This window comes from Balaenoptera physalus (genome assembly GCF_965194825.1).
Source record: "Balaenoptera physalus genome assembly, chromosome: 3".
NCBI classification, from domain to species: Eukaryota; Metazoa; Chordata; class Mammalia; order Artiodactyla; family Balaenopteridae; genus Balaenoptera; species Balaenoptera physalus.
Window position 1 is genome coordinate 7,923,175 of NC_138890.1, and position 15,984 is coordinate 7,939,158.

Below are 15,984 nucleotides of genomic sequence, written 5' to 3' on the forward strand. Positions count from 1 at the left end.
CGGGGCGGACAGTGGTTTGTGGGTCTGGGTGGGAGGGGGTGCAACTTGAGGTGGCCAGGAAGGCTTCCCTGAGCAGGGAGTGTACGGTGTGCAGAAGGCCCCGCCTGTGCAAAGGCCCTGTGGCGGAGCCCTGTTTGGTGTGTCTGAGGAGCAAGGAGGCCACCAGTGTGACCGGAATGGAGAGGGTGGGGGAGGGTGGGAGGGGCCGGGGCAGATGGAGCAGCACCCTCGGAATGCGGTGGGAGCCACGGAGCCGCACGAGCAGACGCGGTGGTCACGGCGCTCCCTGCCGGCTGTGAGGGAGCAGGCTGGGGCCAGGTTTCGGAGCTCCGAGACCCCGGCGGGGAGGCCACTGTGCGGGTCCAGCGGGCGACGTGGGGGGCTGGTTGGCTGGAGGGGCCAGGAGGGAGTGAGGCGTAGGTGGCCGCTGGCCATGTTTACTGGATGTTGGACTGATGGTTTCCGGCGTTTACCGTTCTGTTGACAGAGACAGATGGTCAGCCTAGAGGATGATGTGGCGTGAGCTGCTGCCTCGAGTCCCGTCCCTTCCCGGAACCTGCCGCTGGTCACTCGCTGGCAGGAAGAACACTTTCTCCCCGGACCCTTGACCTGCCCCAAACCCTTCCTGAGACCTCGGCGCCAAAAGCAGTGCTGGTGGCTGCAGCCCGGGCGCCCGTCTGCCTTGTCTGCCAAAGCTTTGTTTTATATATTTATTTGTTTGGGAGGCAGAACAGGCTTCCGACAGCGCCCACGGAACGGGTTTGGGTTGCATTTTTTCCTTCTTTCTTTACGCTGAAAGGAAAAGAGGAGGAAGGCAGACGAGCTGGGGGATGTTTCCGAGCTTCTCTCCTCCTTGATGTGCTCTTCCCCCGAGGGAATGATGGACGGAGGGACACGGAGCGGGAAAGCTAGTGGCTTTGAACGCACCAGAGCAGTTGCTACCAACAGGGTCCCAGGTAGCTGCTGCTTCACCTGCCCTCTAGCTCGAGCCCCACACTCAGGACTGAACGTGTTTACCTCTGCCTGCCGAGCCTGATGGGATGGCCAGAGTTGGCCTTTGCTCTGCCACCCACAGGTCAGGATCAAACTAGGGTTTTCCAAGCTGGGTTTGCCCTCCCCTTATGCTGGGGAAGGGCCCCTGGTGATGGCTGGATCCAGCCTTCTGGGGGTGGCACCCGCTGAGCCCTATTCATTCACCAAAATCCCGGCCATCCCCAGGGAAAACTTGAGCCACCCGTCACCCTTAATATGTATTAAGTGCCTGAGACCCCATTGCTTTGTGCGTGAAGGTAGGTGGCTCCGACCTCTAACTGTGTCCCTCTGTCTGGGTGTGGGTGTCTGGAGCCCAGCCCTGCCCCTTGCACTTTTTCAGTTTAGTTGTACACTGTGTAAAGTCGACAGTCTATTATTATTTTGCACTGCTTTCTGTTCTGGTTCTGTTCTGGCTGGAGAGAGTCCAGGTCGGTGATGGTGCAGACCTGGCCCCTCTCCCAGCACGTAGGGAGACGTGCGTGAGGAGGAAAGGGTCGGCTTGATCACGACTTCAAAGCCAAGCTCAAGATCGAGACTGTCTGGCTAGTGTTTCCACTTCTGTGCAGATGCCCCCGAGCCGTTCATTTCCCCAATAAGCTGGTCGTGGTTGGCGGGGGATCCATCTGAAACGTGCATGGCAGGTCCGCCCTGTAGGATATGCTCCTGGCTCGGGCATTTTGCGGGACTTATTAAACAAGAATGCTTTCTGAAATTGACACACGTATCGCATTTATGACCACAGAGCCGGGGGGAGGGGTCAGCCTCCCACGGAGACTCTCTGAGGGGACTGTCTGCTGTACAACCACAGAACACGGTGGCCCTGCAGGAGGCTGTGAACGCCTTTTCTCTTTCTGAAGCATGTAAATAGATCCCCGGGCAGACAATGGGAGCTTTTTGTTATGTTTGCACTTTGTATATTTGTTGAAACATTTATCACTTATATGTATATAAAAAAAGATCTATTTATTTTTGCAAACCCTGGTTGCTGCATTGGGGGAAACTGTCTCTGAGACGCCTCGTCTTTCTGTACAAAAAGATTATTCGCACGTGCTGTGCGCAACGCTCTTCAGGAGAATCAGGTCTGTGTTGTATATATGGGTTGCTTTTCCGGGATGGGTATCGCTTTTTAAACCACTGTATAGAATGTTTTTATAGCCTGAATGTCTCACTGTGATCGATTAAATTTCTTAAAGTATTTGGCTAAACCAGAAGTGCTTTCTTCCTCTGTTCTCTGGCTCCCTCCATCTGTTGAGGGACTCGACTCCCCGGGAGAAGGATCTGGAAAGGTAACATCTCCCCAGAGCTCCAGCAGGCTGCAGGCTCTGGGGGATGTTGTGCTCAGCTGGGGAGCAGCTCTGCTGGGTGCTTCCCTGAGTTGGGGTTTTGCTAAATTTCCTGCTTGTTCATTCATTCAACGAACAATGGGCACCTGTTGTGTGCCAGGTCCTGTTCTAGGCGTGTGGGACACTGCAGTGAATAAGAGTCCATGCCCTTGGGACTTCCCTGGAGGGTCCAGTGGTTAAGACTCCACGCTTCCAATGCAAGGGGCGGGAGTTCGATCCCTGGTCAGGGAGAGCTAAGATCCCATATGCCGTGTGTCACGGCCAAGAGAAAAAAAAGTTATATATATTAAAAAAAAAAAAAGTGTGCCCTCAAGGAGATGACATTTTAGAAGAAGAAACAGAAAAAATTATATTTTACAAGATTATTCTGGAAGAATATTAAAAAGGATAATGAGACAGAGAACTGACTGTCAGGAGGCTTTTTTATGTTGGGGGGTGTCAGGGAAGGATTCTCCTGAATTTAGTCCTATTAAATTCGTTGCTAAGATAGAAAAAAATCGAGAGATTTCACAACACAAATCCAAATAATCATAAATTCAGGTGAATCTGGCTACATCGTGGAAACATTTGGCCAGAGCCATGGGTGTCAGGGTACGTGGACTGCAGTCGACCTCAGTCCCCTACACCCTCATTCTCTTGTGCACCCCAGCTTTACCTGAGTCTGGGCTTTGAGGGCATTTCAGACCCCTGTCTTAGGGCATGGCAGTCAAGCCACAAATAGTCCTGGCACATCAACTGGGGAACAGTCAGGAACACAGCAGGTCATTGGATAGAAAAAAACAATACAGGGATCTAAGCATAACACACCAAATGGGCAAATCATAATGAGATGCCACCTCACACCCATTAGGATGGCTGTAATAAAAAACAAAAAACAGAAGACAACAAGTGTTGGCGAGGCTGTAGAGAAACTGGAACCTTCGTACATTGTTGGTGGGAATGTAAAATGGTAAAGGCACAGTGGAAAAACAGTATGGCGGCTTCTCAAAAAATCAAAAGTAGGACCTCAAATTTTTTAAATTAAAAACAGGACTATTGGGGTTTCCCTGGTGGCACAGTGGTTGAGAATCTGCCTGCCAATGCAGGGGACATGGGTTCGAGCCCTGGTCTGGGAAGATCCCACATGCCGCGGAGCACCTGGGCCCGTGAGCCACAATTGCTGAGCCTGCGCATCTGGAGCCTGTGCTCCGCAACGGGAGAGGCCGCGATAGTGAGAGGCCCACGCACCGCGATGAAGAGGGGCCCCCGCTCGCCGCAACTAGAGAAAGCCCTCGCACAGAAACGAAGACCCAACACAGCCATAAATAAATAAATAAATAAAAATTAAAAAAAAAAGCAAAAAACAGAACTATTGGGACTTAACTGGCGGTCCAGTGGTTAAGACTCCATGCTTCCACTGCAGGGGGCATGGGTTCGATCTCTGGTCGGGGAACTAAGATCCCGCAAGCCGCGAGGCATGGCGAAAAAAATTAACAATAAAAATAAAAATAAAAATAGAACTATGATGTGATCCAGCAAGTCTACTTCTGGGTATATATACACAGAAGAACTGAAATCAGGGACTTAAACAGATATTTGCACACCCATGTTCTTAGCATTATTCACAAAAGCCAAAAGGTGGAAACAACCCAAGTGTCCATCTGCAGGTGAACAGATAAATAAAATGTGTCTATATACAATGGAATATTATTCAGCCTGAAAAAGGAAGAAAATTCTGACACATGCTCCAACATGGATGACTCTCGAGGACATTGTGCTAAAGGGAAATCAGCCAGTTATAGAAAGGTAACTACGGTATGGCTCCACTTATATGAAGTGCCTAGCGTGGTCCAATTCCTAGAGACAGAAAGCAGGACGGTGGTGCCTGGGGCTGGACGAGGAGGCTGGGGAGTTGGTGTTTAATCGCTATAGGCTTTCAGTTTTGCAAGACCAAAGAGCTGGATGGATGGTGGTGATGGTTGCACAGCAATGTGAATGTGCTTAAGGCCGATGAACTACACACTTAAACTTGGATAAGATGGTAAAGTTTATGTTATGTGTATTGGACCACAACTGAAAATAATGCTAAATAATACTTTTTTTAAGAGACCAGGGGGCTTCCCTGGTGGCGCAGTGGCTAAGAATCCGCCTGCCAATGCAGGGGACACGGGTTTGAGCCCTGGTCCGGGAAGATCCCAACATGCCGCGGAGCAACTAAGCCCGTGTGCCACAACTACTGAGCCTGCGCACCTAGAGCCCGCGAGCCACAACTACTGAGCCCACGTGCCACAACTACTGAAGCCCACACGCCTAGAGCCCATGCTCCGCAACGACAGAAGCCACTGCAATGAGGAGACCACGCAACGCAACAAAGAGTAGCCCCCGCTCTCCGCAACTAGAGAAAGCCCAGGGGCAGCAACCAAGACCCAACGCAGCCAAAAATAAATAAATGTATTAAAGCAAAACCAAAAACCCAGGGAATTCCCTCGTGGTCCAGTTGTTAGGACTCCACGCTTCCACTGCACGGTGCACAGGTTTGATTCCTGGCCGGGCAACTAAGATCCCAAATGCCGCAAGGCGCAGCTAACAAACCACAAATGGGGACAATGAGGCATCTAGAAATAACAGCAGAAGAAGGGGTGGCATTCCTGGAGCCCAGGAGCTGTGGGAGCCTGGGAGGAGACCCCTCCACGGCAGAGAGAGGAGAGAGACTCTGTCCTCTTCCCTCCTCCGGGCCCCCCTCCCGCCAGCGCCCCCATGGGCTGAACCCAGCAGGACCTGGGAAACAGGGTTCCCTGCAGGAATGGGCCCAGGGGCAGGGGACCCAGAGTGTCGGGGCAGCAGGTGGGAAAGAGCGCAGACTGGGCCAGGCGGCCTGGGTTGAGCTGGGTGACCTTGGACCCATCAGAGTCTCAGTTTCCTCAACTGAAAACGGGGCGATGCTGATCCCCACCTCCTGGGGCGGGCGTGGTGGTGGAGAGAAGCGCCAGGAGCCACAGGGACTGTTATCTTTTCTGTGTCCACAGGGTGGCACTTCCTTCCTTCCTTCCGCCTTTTGTCTTGGGAAGGTTCCAAAATGCCTCTGGGGGCGAAAGCTGAGCGGACCGCACAGGAAGCGTCTGTCCAGGGCCTGCAGGCAGGCGGTCGATAATTGGTTGATTGACCGACTCCATGCTCAGCCGTGTGGCAAATGGGACAAATGAGCTCGAATGGCTGGGCCTGCGGGAGGGGCCGGGAGGTGGCCGAGGGTCCTGTGAGGGGAGGGTGAGCAGAACTCAGGGGTCCCGGAGCAGAGGAAGCGCCTGGGAGAGGCTGGAGGTGATGGAAGTTTCTGGTCCCTGGCCTGGGCAGTTTTCCATTGAGTGAGTAGTTGCTGAAATCCTTCCTTGGGCGTCCCCACCGTGGCACTGAGTATGACACAGACACGCAGGACTAGAGCCTCAGGAAAAATAAGAGCAAACACTTCTTGGGGATTAACTGTCTGCTCCCCTCGGTGGCCGCCCAAGGGTGGGGAGGCGGGGCAGGCCCAGAGCCCATTTTACAGATGGGAAAGGGGAGGCTGGGGTCACTGGTCTCAGCTCCCGCAGCTCCCGGTGAGACCCAGACGTCCCTCCCTTTGTCTTTCTCCACCAGCAGCCCGAGGGGTGGAGAGGGTGCGGCCTGATGGTGATCCTCTCTGGGCTCACACGGGGTCCCCTGGGGAAGGGCGTGGATGTCACCCAGGTAAGATGCAGCGCAGCCAGCCGGCCACTTGGACCTGGTCTGTGGGCTCAGCCTGCCCAAAGGGGTGGGGAGCAGACTGGAGCTTCGGAGCTGCCATCCCCAAGGACAGGGTGTGGGCAGGCGTGACCCTGGCTCCCCCTCTCCAAGGGCTCAATGGCTCTGGCCAGGACTGGCTGGGTGGTGGGAAGAAGCTGCTCCCCCAAGCCTGACACCCCAATTCATGTCCTCTGCTGCCTCCCCCTCCTGCCCCCACCGGCATCTGAAACCACAGCTGCCTGTGGTGAGTCAGGCTGGAGCCTTCGGGGCTGAGCCCAGGTCCGGGGGAGGGAAGGGGGGAGGCAGGGAGGGAGGAGCGCTGTCCCTGACGCCGGTCCCTCCCCCACAGTGGGGGTCAGCACCCCTTCCTCTCCCCCAGGAAGTGAATCCCCTCCACGATGAAGGGATAAGAGAGCGGCTGAGAGTTGGAGTTTGAGCGAACACTGGTCACATCACCCACCCCACTGAGTGGAGTGGGATGGGGGGGGATAGCCCCCAGGACTCCTGGGTCCCGTCCAGCCTCCCCTCCAGGCAGCTCAGGTTTCAGCACTGATTCCTGCCCTTGGTGGAGGGGCTCCACCCTCCCGGCGCAGCTGCTCTGCTCACCCCGAGGCCTCCTCTCCCACGCTGTGCCTGGGATGGAGGTGGGGAGCTTGGGGGTTCATAGCAAGACCACCCCCCTAGTCGGCTGGGCCTCTGCACCATGACCTGCGTCAAGAGGCCAATGTCAGGCTCCCCTTTCCAAGCCCCAACGCTGGGGCCCCCCTGGAATCTGAAAATCCTCCCCATGCCTCGCCGTGGACTGCAGGCCTGGCATGATCCAGCCCCACGGCCTCATGTTCCCTCCATGCTGGCCTCTTTGCTGTCCCTGAACACCCACCTTTGCACTTGCTGTTCCCTCTGCCTGGCTCACTGTCTCCACACCTTTGTCCCCAGCGGGCTCAGGTCTATCTGGGCTCAAATGGCTCTTCCTCCCTGGGGCCTCCTGCAGCCTCTGTCTCCATCAGCTGCGACACCTTCCACGAATAGCCTGCCGTCCCTGTGCCTCAGTTTCATCACCTGTAGGGCACTGGGAGCCGGCACACAGCACCTGCTTGTGGCCTCCACTGGAGTGTGGCTCCCTGAAGGGGGGCCTGGCAGGTCACAGATGCCCAGTGCACACTTCTGAGTCAGTCGGGGAGCCGCCGGGAGGTCCTGGGGCCTCCCCGAGGGTGGTCCAAGCACTGCCGGGTCTGTGTTGATGCCCTGTGACCAGTCCTCCCGGCCTCTCACCAGCCTCGGCCCACCAAGCTTGCCGGAGGTCCAGTGTGAGGGGTTTGGCCTCTCAACTCCATGTACCCTTGGCTATTTTCCCCAGAAACATCAATTATAAGACAGGTTGGCCAGGTGTGTGGATACTTGACCGGCAACCACTGATCACTAAGCGTCTAGAACTTTACCCTGCTCCGTCGCCCAGCAGGGCTCCACCCAGTACAGGCCTGAGTTCCAGTCCTTGGTCTCTTTCTACCTGGGTGACCTCGGACAAGGGGCAGGCGCCTTGGAGGCCATTTCTCATCTGCAAAGCCAAGATGCTCCTCCACGGACCCCGGGGCCCCACTGCCGAGTTCAGCCTCCCAGGGTGTCACTGTCCTGTGACTTTGGGCAACCGACTGGACCAAGCTGTGCCTCAGCTCCCCCACCTGTAAAATGGGTACTCCTCACCGGCGTGGGACGGTGTTGGCCTCAGGGGTGCAGGAGGAACGGGCCGGGGGTGAGGGGTCAAGTCTCACCTCTGCAGGCGCAAGGCCTCGGTTCCCCACTCACTGCCCGGTCGGGGGACTCCGATCCTGCACCCACTCCAACAGGCCCGGCCAAGAGAGCTGGCTGCTGGCTGCCCACGGGCCGGCTCTCAGAGGGAGAGCAGGCAGGGGCGGGGGTGGGTGTGCAGGCTGGAGGCCGCGGGCCGAGGCTGTCCGGGCGTCCAGCCAGCGCCGGGCAGTGAGTCAGGGCCCAGGCATGCGGAGGGCCAGGGCCTCTCCTGGCCCCTGTGAGCTCAGGCACCTCCCTGAACGCGCCCGCCGGGCCCCGCCGGGCCCCGCCGGGCTGCGTTCCTCACCCACTTGCTCACTCCTTGGGCTGGTTGCGGGGGAGGCCTGGGGCGACGGGGCCCCTCTGAGCCTAGGTCCGTGCTGCCTCCCTGGAGCCACCTTCTTCTTCTTGGGGAAACTGAGTTCTGGGCAGGCAATGCCGCCAGGGCCCCTCCCAGAACAAAGCGAGGCCACTGCTCAGGCGGCGGGGAGCAGGCCCACGGGGGCCTCAGGCCCTGGGCCCAGAGAAGCCTGCGTCTGTAACTGCACCCGCCCCTCAACACCGGCTTTCTCTCCCAGGGGCTCTGCACCTGCTAATCTGTTTGAACTAGAGAGAAATATGCCTCTCCGCCTGCCCTGGGACCCTCAGCTGGGCCGGCTCTACTCAGGGCGGGGAGCACTCCTGCAGGGGAGCAGGTGGAGGCTGGCTGTCAGCAGGAAGAGCCACCAAGGTGACAGCAGCTCCTCAGCTGGCCTTGGCAGAAGACTGCCCGGTTCCTGGCTGAGGCTGCGAGGCAGGGGGGTGGCAGCCCTGAGGGTGCCCGCCCCCCCGGGGTTTCCGCGACAGGGCTGTGCTCCTCCCATCTAGTGGGTGGAGGCCAGGCATGCTGCCAGATATCCTGTGATGTCCAGGACGGCCCCCACCAGAGACAGTGACCTAGCCCAGACGTCGTGAAGGCCGAGGCAGGAAAACCCTGGTCTAGATCAAGTCTTTTGCCATTTGGAGGCCAAGGGTACAAATAAAGGGCTCTGCTTCTTTTTCACATCATAAAACACTCTGCCAGCCTTGAAAATGAAAACAGCCCAGGAGGGCTTATGTGAACATTTCCTTGAATATGTAAAGCCAGGCCCTCAGCATAAAAGCAGGGCCTCTGAAGTTCTTCTGGGAATCTTTCTTTGTGAGCCAGATGGACTGGGGCTGCTTACATTTCAGGGAGACTAACAAGCCCTTTTTTGGGTCTATCTCCTGGAGCCCGACAGGCAGGATCCCTTGCTCTAGGACCTCCGAGAGACACCGGAATGGACTATTTTTAGTGCCCACTTGATGTACTCAGGTGCTGCTAGAACTTACTTTTCCCTCTGCTTATAATGTCCCTCTCTGATCAAGAAATACAAATCGTACTTACTGTAAATGGTACAGAGGTGCACAAAACCCAACACCCAGAGGTTCATGTAACTACCAAATCTACTGGCTTCAGGAAAAGCTGTATCCAAGAGGCACTTGATATTGAAGGGACCCTACTTCTCACTCTCTACTCTCAGACAGGCAGGCAGGCTGGCCACAGGCTTCCCACTCTTAGTAGTACCTCAGTCACTGAGGATGGGGGTTAGGTGAAGAAATCAATTGGCTGGCCCAGGCCTTCGTTGCATGCTGAATCAGTTAGGGTTTATTTTGGCTGTTTGTGATAGAAAAACTAAAATAACAAAGGCACACACAATAGTTTAGCCCCTACCCGCAAGGAAGTCCAGCATTGATACCCAGCTACACCATCATCAGGGAACCAGGTTCCTATCATCCCTAGAGGATTGCACCCCTCCTTAAGTGTGGCAATACAGCTGCCAGGGCTCCAGCCATCACACTCAAATTCCAGAAAACAGAGGGGAGGGGGAAAGGGTATACTCCCTTGCCTTTTAAGAAGTCACACACAACACTTCTTTTAACATTTCATTGTCCTGAACCTAACTGCAAGGGAGGCTGGGAAAAGTTGTGTTTTGACTGGGCAGCTAAAAGGATTTCCTTACCAAGGGGGGAGGGGAGAACAAATATCAGGGAGGCAAACAGTGGTCTCTGACACACAGCCCACCCTGGAGCCAGGGATGGGCCCCTATACATCCTATAATGTAATCTCTTCGTGACTGACTCATCCTTTCCAGTCCCAGCAAAAATGCCACCCCCATCCCCTGGGGCAGGCCCCCTCCCTGGCCGGGGTCCTGAAGCACTCTGGATGCTCTCTAGCTCGAGGGTGGCATCTGATCACTTTTGACTCTTCCATTGGCTCAAGGGATCCTTCATCTTGCCTTGGGTTCCCAGCACAGCTCGGACACACAGTGGCACTCAGAGAATGAACGGATAAAAAAGGGCCAAACCTGAATCACAGATGACGAAGACCTGGAATTTGTCATCGGATACTACGGTGTCATTTGTATGTGTTGTCACAGACGTGAAGTCACAGGCCTGGAACACTTAAGTCAGTTTTCTTTGGTTACCTAGTCCAGCATTTGAGGCCAAAGTCAAGAGTGGGGAACGGGGGAAGAAATCCAGTAAAAAAAACTCATTTACGTATAAACATTTAATTTTAAGCTGATCTCACCACTGAGGCACTGACCACCCACCATGGGCTGGTTCCCACTGGGTGGGACTGTACGATGCAGTCCCAGAGGCTCCTGGCTACCACTCCGTGTCCACCAAGCTCCAGAGATAGTCGCTGATGAATTTCTTGGAGAGCTGGGAGCTCTCCAGGTGGATGGGCTGAGCAACGCTGGGGCCATGATGGACTGAGGGCGCAGATGTAAGGGAAACCCAGCACACGTGGCCCTCCCCCTCCCTCCACGACGAAAGGACACTGCCTTTAAATTGTTATTATTAAGATAATTAGAGACTGAAAGAAATTTTCACGAACAGAAAGTTAAGATAATGCACTGTCTTTTTTTAAAAATTGTGGTAAAATACATATAACATTATATTTACCACCTTAAACATTTGAAAGTGTCCAGTTCAGTGGCATTAAGCACATTCATATTGTTGTGCAACTATCACCACCATCTCCAGAACTCTTTCCATCTTGCAAAACCAAAGCTCTGTCTCCATTAAACACTGACTCCCCCTCCCACGATAATCCCCATCCCACGTTCTGTTTCCATGAATCTGACTCCTCTAGGGACCTCATGTAGGTGGAATCATACAGTACTGACTTTGTGTGTCTGGTTTATTTCAACCAGCAGATTATGTGCCAGGTTTATCCATGCTGTAGCATGTGCCAGAATGTCTTTCCTCTTTAAGGCTGAGTAATATTCCACTGTATGGATGGACCACATTTGGTTTATCTGGTCATCTGCTGATGGACACTTGGGTTGCTCCCACCTTTTGGCTTTTGTGAACGGTGCTGCTGTGAACACGGATGTACAAACACCTGCTCAAGTCCCTGCTTTCAATTCCTTCGTGTGTATCCCCAGAAGTCGACCTGCTGGGTTATGTGGTTATTCTGCTGAATTTTTTAGGATCTGCCATAGTGTCTGCACCGTTTAACATTCCCACCAACAGTGCACAGGGTTCCACTTTCACCACAAAGGATACTGCCTTTGATCATCCCCGGCTCACATTCATAATCCCACTCAATTTTACTAATTCGGCGATAAAGTTGAGCCACATACCTGCGTGAGAAGACAAAAGAGAGAGAGAGAGAGAGAGAGAAAGAAGTTACTCCAGCGTCGACTCCAACAAAGAGCTGTGGGCTGCGTGCACGCACACACACATACGCACACACGCACTCACACCGCGTCTGTGGACCTACACGGCTGAAGGGATGGTGACTGTCGTGTCTTCGTCAACCTCCCTCTCTTGTCTTTCGAGATCAGCCTCGATCTCCTTGAGCTCCTCCAGCTCTCGGCTGAGCTGAGTAAACAGGCAGTTAAGGACCCCTGGCTTTGAAGGGAGGGCTGCCCACGTGCTCACACCAACCTCGTCGGGCCCGGGGCTGCTGGCTCCAGGTGTGTTTTCTAGCGTGAACAAGGGCCTCCTGGGTGAGGCTGGGGCCCGGCTGTTCTGCACACACAGGAAAGGATATAGGAGGCTGGCCTTCAGACGGGCGTCTTCCTCGCTGGCCCTCTGAAGCTCGGCTTCAAGCTGCTGCAACTCAACGCCGCCCTGGTGTGCCTCCGCCTTCGCGTTGAGGAGGCTCTGGGCCACCTCCTTCTCCGCAGTGAGGACCTCTGCAGGGCAGGGAGAAGTCTGCGCCCCTCAACTCGGGCTCCCCAGGAGAGCCCCAGAGCAGAGGGCGGCCTCAATGCCCCCATCCATGGCCACGTTCCCACTTCCATCTCTAGCTCCCGGACCCATCGTTCTATTTGCAAATGCCCACCTGAGAGTCCCACCTGGACCTGACACACGTGCTTCCATTTCACCGAAATCACACTTGAATCCATCCAAAGTAATAAAGTCTGGTCCTTGTTTGCACACCTAGTCTTAACTTATGACGTCACTCTCGACCCCACTGTCCAAGCAACAAGCCTGGGACTCACTTTCTGGATCCAGTTAGCCATCCCGTCTGGCAGGACCCCTTCTTCCACATGCTGATCCTTCACGCCTCCAGGACCACCCCAAAAACCTCCCTGCCGTGTCCTGCTTTGGTCTCTCCCGTTGCCAATCCTTTCTGCTGTCTGCCTTCAGAGCGGCTGCGTTAGAGGCCAAATGTTAAGTCGCTCCCCTGCTCAAAGACCTCCCGTGGCTCCCCAGTGTCTCCAGGATAATGTCCACGTCTTTTTGGGCACCTTCGGCATCCTTGCCAACCTCCTCTCTCCCTGCTTTTCGCCCCACCATGTGCTTTTCCCTTTGCTCTGGCTGCAAAGACGTTTCATCATCGTGCAGACACGCCATGTTTTTTCAGTCCTGGGCCTCTGCCTGCCTGTCTTCCAGGGACCTGTGCCCCTGTGTCCCTGCCCACTGGCACACCATTCCCAGCATTAAGGCCTTCTGGATAATGCCTGACTCAGCCGGCTGGACACTCTCTTCTCCCTCCTGGGGCGAGACTGTGCTCCCAGGACAGCCCTTATCACACTGGACTATTTATTCCCTGTCTCTCTTCTTCAAAGCACAGATTGCATCTTAAGATCACTGTACATCGCCAACACCTACTCAGAATAAACACATTTTGAACAAAACATCTAAAAAGATCAAAAACACCATAAGAAGGTTACTGTGTTCCTTCCCACAGTCACAGAAACCTACCAACTCAGAGAAGGCACGGATGAAAATGCTTCTTAAAGGGCCGGTGTTTAAGTGTTTATAAACTTATATTAAGTTAATTTTTAATCAAAGCACTGCATGTCTATGGTTGTGAAACTTTAAACACACACACACATATAACCCTCTCTAAGCCTCTCCAACCCTCTGAAGCAGCCACTTAAACTCTTCACTGTTTTCTCTGGCATCGACCTTCATATTTCTAAATAATTTGCTTATGCTGCTATTTCTTGATCTGTCTGTGTTAGACGGTGCCTGCTGACTTCCTGTTAGGAGAGCTGAGGGTCTGGCTCTCTTTTGCAGCCTTCCCACCCCTTCTCCACTCACCCTCCGAGCAACAACCAAGTCTCCTGGGATGATCTCTTCCCCATGGACGTTCATTATAAGCTGTCGTTACCCGTATGTGTGCTAAGTGCCACAGGTGACCACGGAGCCCTAACTCACTGAACTCTCACCACCCTCTGAGGGTGGCTGAACCCCTCCCCCCATTTGAGAGGCGATGAGCAGAAGCCCAAGGTCCAGTGACTTGTCCACACACTTAGCTCTGAAGCCGGGATCTGAACTGGATCCTTTTGATCGAAGCCCCAGCTCCCTAGAACATCGACTCTCGTCTCCCTGCCCCAAATCCATCCGTTCTTCTGAAACCCAGGCAGGTTGGGTGATGCTGAGCTTCTCCCCAACCATCAGTGAAAGGGGAGTTAATGGAGCGGGAGGGGAGGAAAGAAAGCAGAGGGAAGGAAGGAGGAGGAGGAGAAAAGAGCAGAAGACCCTGACCAGGACATCTGTTGTGCTTAGACTAACATCCAAACTCCTCCTGGGGGCTCACAGGCTGGCAAGCCTGGCCCCTGCTGACCTCATCTTCTACCTCTTTCTCCTGGGTCTCCAGGCTCATTCTCACCTCATGACCTTCGCATTGACAGTCCCCTCTGCCAGGAACACTCTTCCCGGAGCCATCCCATGGCTAGCTCCCAGATCATTCAAGTCTCAACCCAAACAGCACCCCCTCATAAAGTGTAATTGTCAAAAGGCATTACAAATCCCTGGCACTGAAACCACGGTGGAAAACTAGATGACAGTTCCTCAGAAAAATTAAATATCAAATTACCATCTGATCCAGCATTTCCACTTCTGGGAAAATACAAAAAAGAATTGAAAGCAGGGACTCAAAGAGATATTTGTACACTCATGTTCATAGCAGCATTATTCACAATAGCCAAGGGGTGGAAGTGTCCCAAGTGTCCAGTGATGGATGAATGGATAAACAAAATGTGGTGTACCCATACAATGGAATACTGGAAATGACGGTGGTGATGGTCACACAACAACGTGAATGTACTTAATGCCACTGAACCGGACACTTGAAAATAGTTAAAATGGTAAATCTTAGGTTATGTCAATTTTACAACAATAAAAAAAAGTTTGAAGCCTTTAAAAGATAAAAACAAAAAACCCCTGGGCTTCCCTGGTGGCGCAGTGGTTGAGAATCTGCCTGCTAATGTAGAGGACACGGGTTCGAGCCCTGGTCTGGGAAGATCCCACATGCCGTGGAGCAACTGGGCCCATGAGCCACAACTACTGAGCCTGCGCGTCTGGAGCCTGTGCTACGCAACAAGAGAGGCCACGACAGGGAGAGGCCCGCGCACCGCGATGAAGAGTGGCCCCCGCTTGCCTCAACTAGAGAAAGCCCTAGCACAGAAACGAAGACCCAACATAGCCAAAAATAAATTAAAAAAAAAAAAAAGTCATTAAAAAAAAAAAAAAAACCCTGATGCTGAGAAAAGCTGCAACAAGGGCAGCCCCCATACCCCTTTTAAGGGCACAGTGCTGTGCAAGCATCATCTCCATGAATCTCACTTTGATCCATCAAGGGGTGCTATCAGCATCCCCATTTCACAGATGAGGAAACTGAGGCTTCAGAGGGAAGCACTGGACTGGGACCAGAGGGTTCATGAGTTAACAGCTGAAATCCTTAGCCCATCACTTCCTGACAAATCCATTTTTCTTGTTTATCCTCTGCCTCACCCCACTAGAATATTAGCCCTACCCCCACCCCAGGGATTTTGTTTCTTTGTTCCCGGCTGTCACCCCATGACTGGAACTATGCCTAGACCCAGCAGGTGCTCAGTAAAACATCTGAACAATCTCAGCAGGAAGATGCGGACTATTTATTATTACAACCATTTTATGGGAAACAGAGGCATTGCAAGGTTAAGTAAGTCACCTCAAATCTCACAGCTGGGAAGTGGCGGTGCTGGGATTCAAACCCGGCGCTTTGACACCTGAGCCCCAATTCAAACCCTGAGTCCCAGCTCCTGCTCACGGCGCGTCAGACCTCCTACATTCACCACTAAACCCCCGGGAGGTGGCTGCTGTCCTGACGCCCATTTCATGGGTGGGGAAACCGAGGCTCAGAGGGGACAATGCTCATCCGCCGGTCGCACGGGGAAATAGGGTAGGGATGGGGCGCCCAGAAGCGAGAAGGTTCGAGGCCGGCCTGGCCACCACCACCACCACTCGGGCCCGGCTGCCCGCCGCCCCCCGCCCCCCGACCCCGACCCGGCCTTCACCTCGCAGCCGCTGTTCGGCACCGTCTTGCGTCTCCAGCAGCCGCTCCACCACCTGCTCGTGGCGCCTCAGCAGCCGTCGTTGCTGCGCCTCGGCGCGGTTGGCACCCAGCAGGCTCAGCAGCCCCTGGCTCACCTCCTCCATGTCGCGGAAGGCCGCCATGACTACACTAGGACCAATCCCGCGCAAATTTAAGTGCCCCTGGGCCCCGCCCCCTTCCCGGAGAGGCCCGTTTCCATTGGGTTTAGCCCACGTCAGTCATCAGCCAATGAGGGAGGCC

General features: G+C 54.3%; 2 protein-coding genes across 3 annotated transcripts in view; one reads left to right on the forward strand and one right to left on the reverse strand.

Annotated features, from left to right (window-relative positions):
- Positions 1-2,237, forward strand: part of LDLR (low density lipoprotein receptor) — a 37,031-nt gene extending 34,794 nt beyond the window's left edge. For both annotated transcript variants that reach the window (XM_082454914.1, XM_082454913.1), the window contains one exon: positions 488-2,237. In XM_082454914.1, coding sequence (XP_082311040.1) covers positions 488-523 — 36 coding nt within the window. In that variant the 3' untranslated portion in view covers positions 524-2,237. The remainder of the gene's footprint in view (positions 1-487) is intronic.
- Positions 2,238-10,452: 8,215 nt separating this feature from the next.
- On the reverse strand, positions 10,453-15,890 carry SPC24 (SPC24 component of NDC80 kinetochore complex). Its single transcript, XM_082454971.1, has 5 exons — positions 15,707-15,890; positions 11,965-12,109; positions 11,692-11,796; positions 11,475-11,551; positions 10,453-10,675 (listed from the first exon to the last, which is right to left on the reverse strand). Exons 1-5 carry the CDS (start codon positions 15,864-15,866, stop codon positions 10,569-10,571), a joined length of 594 nt encoding a protein of 197 aa, XP_082311097.1. The 5' UTR covers positions 15,867-15,890; the 3' UTR covers positions 10,453-10,568.
- Positions 15,891-15,984: the final 94 nt, after the last annotated feature.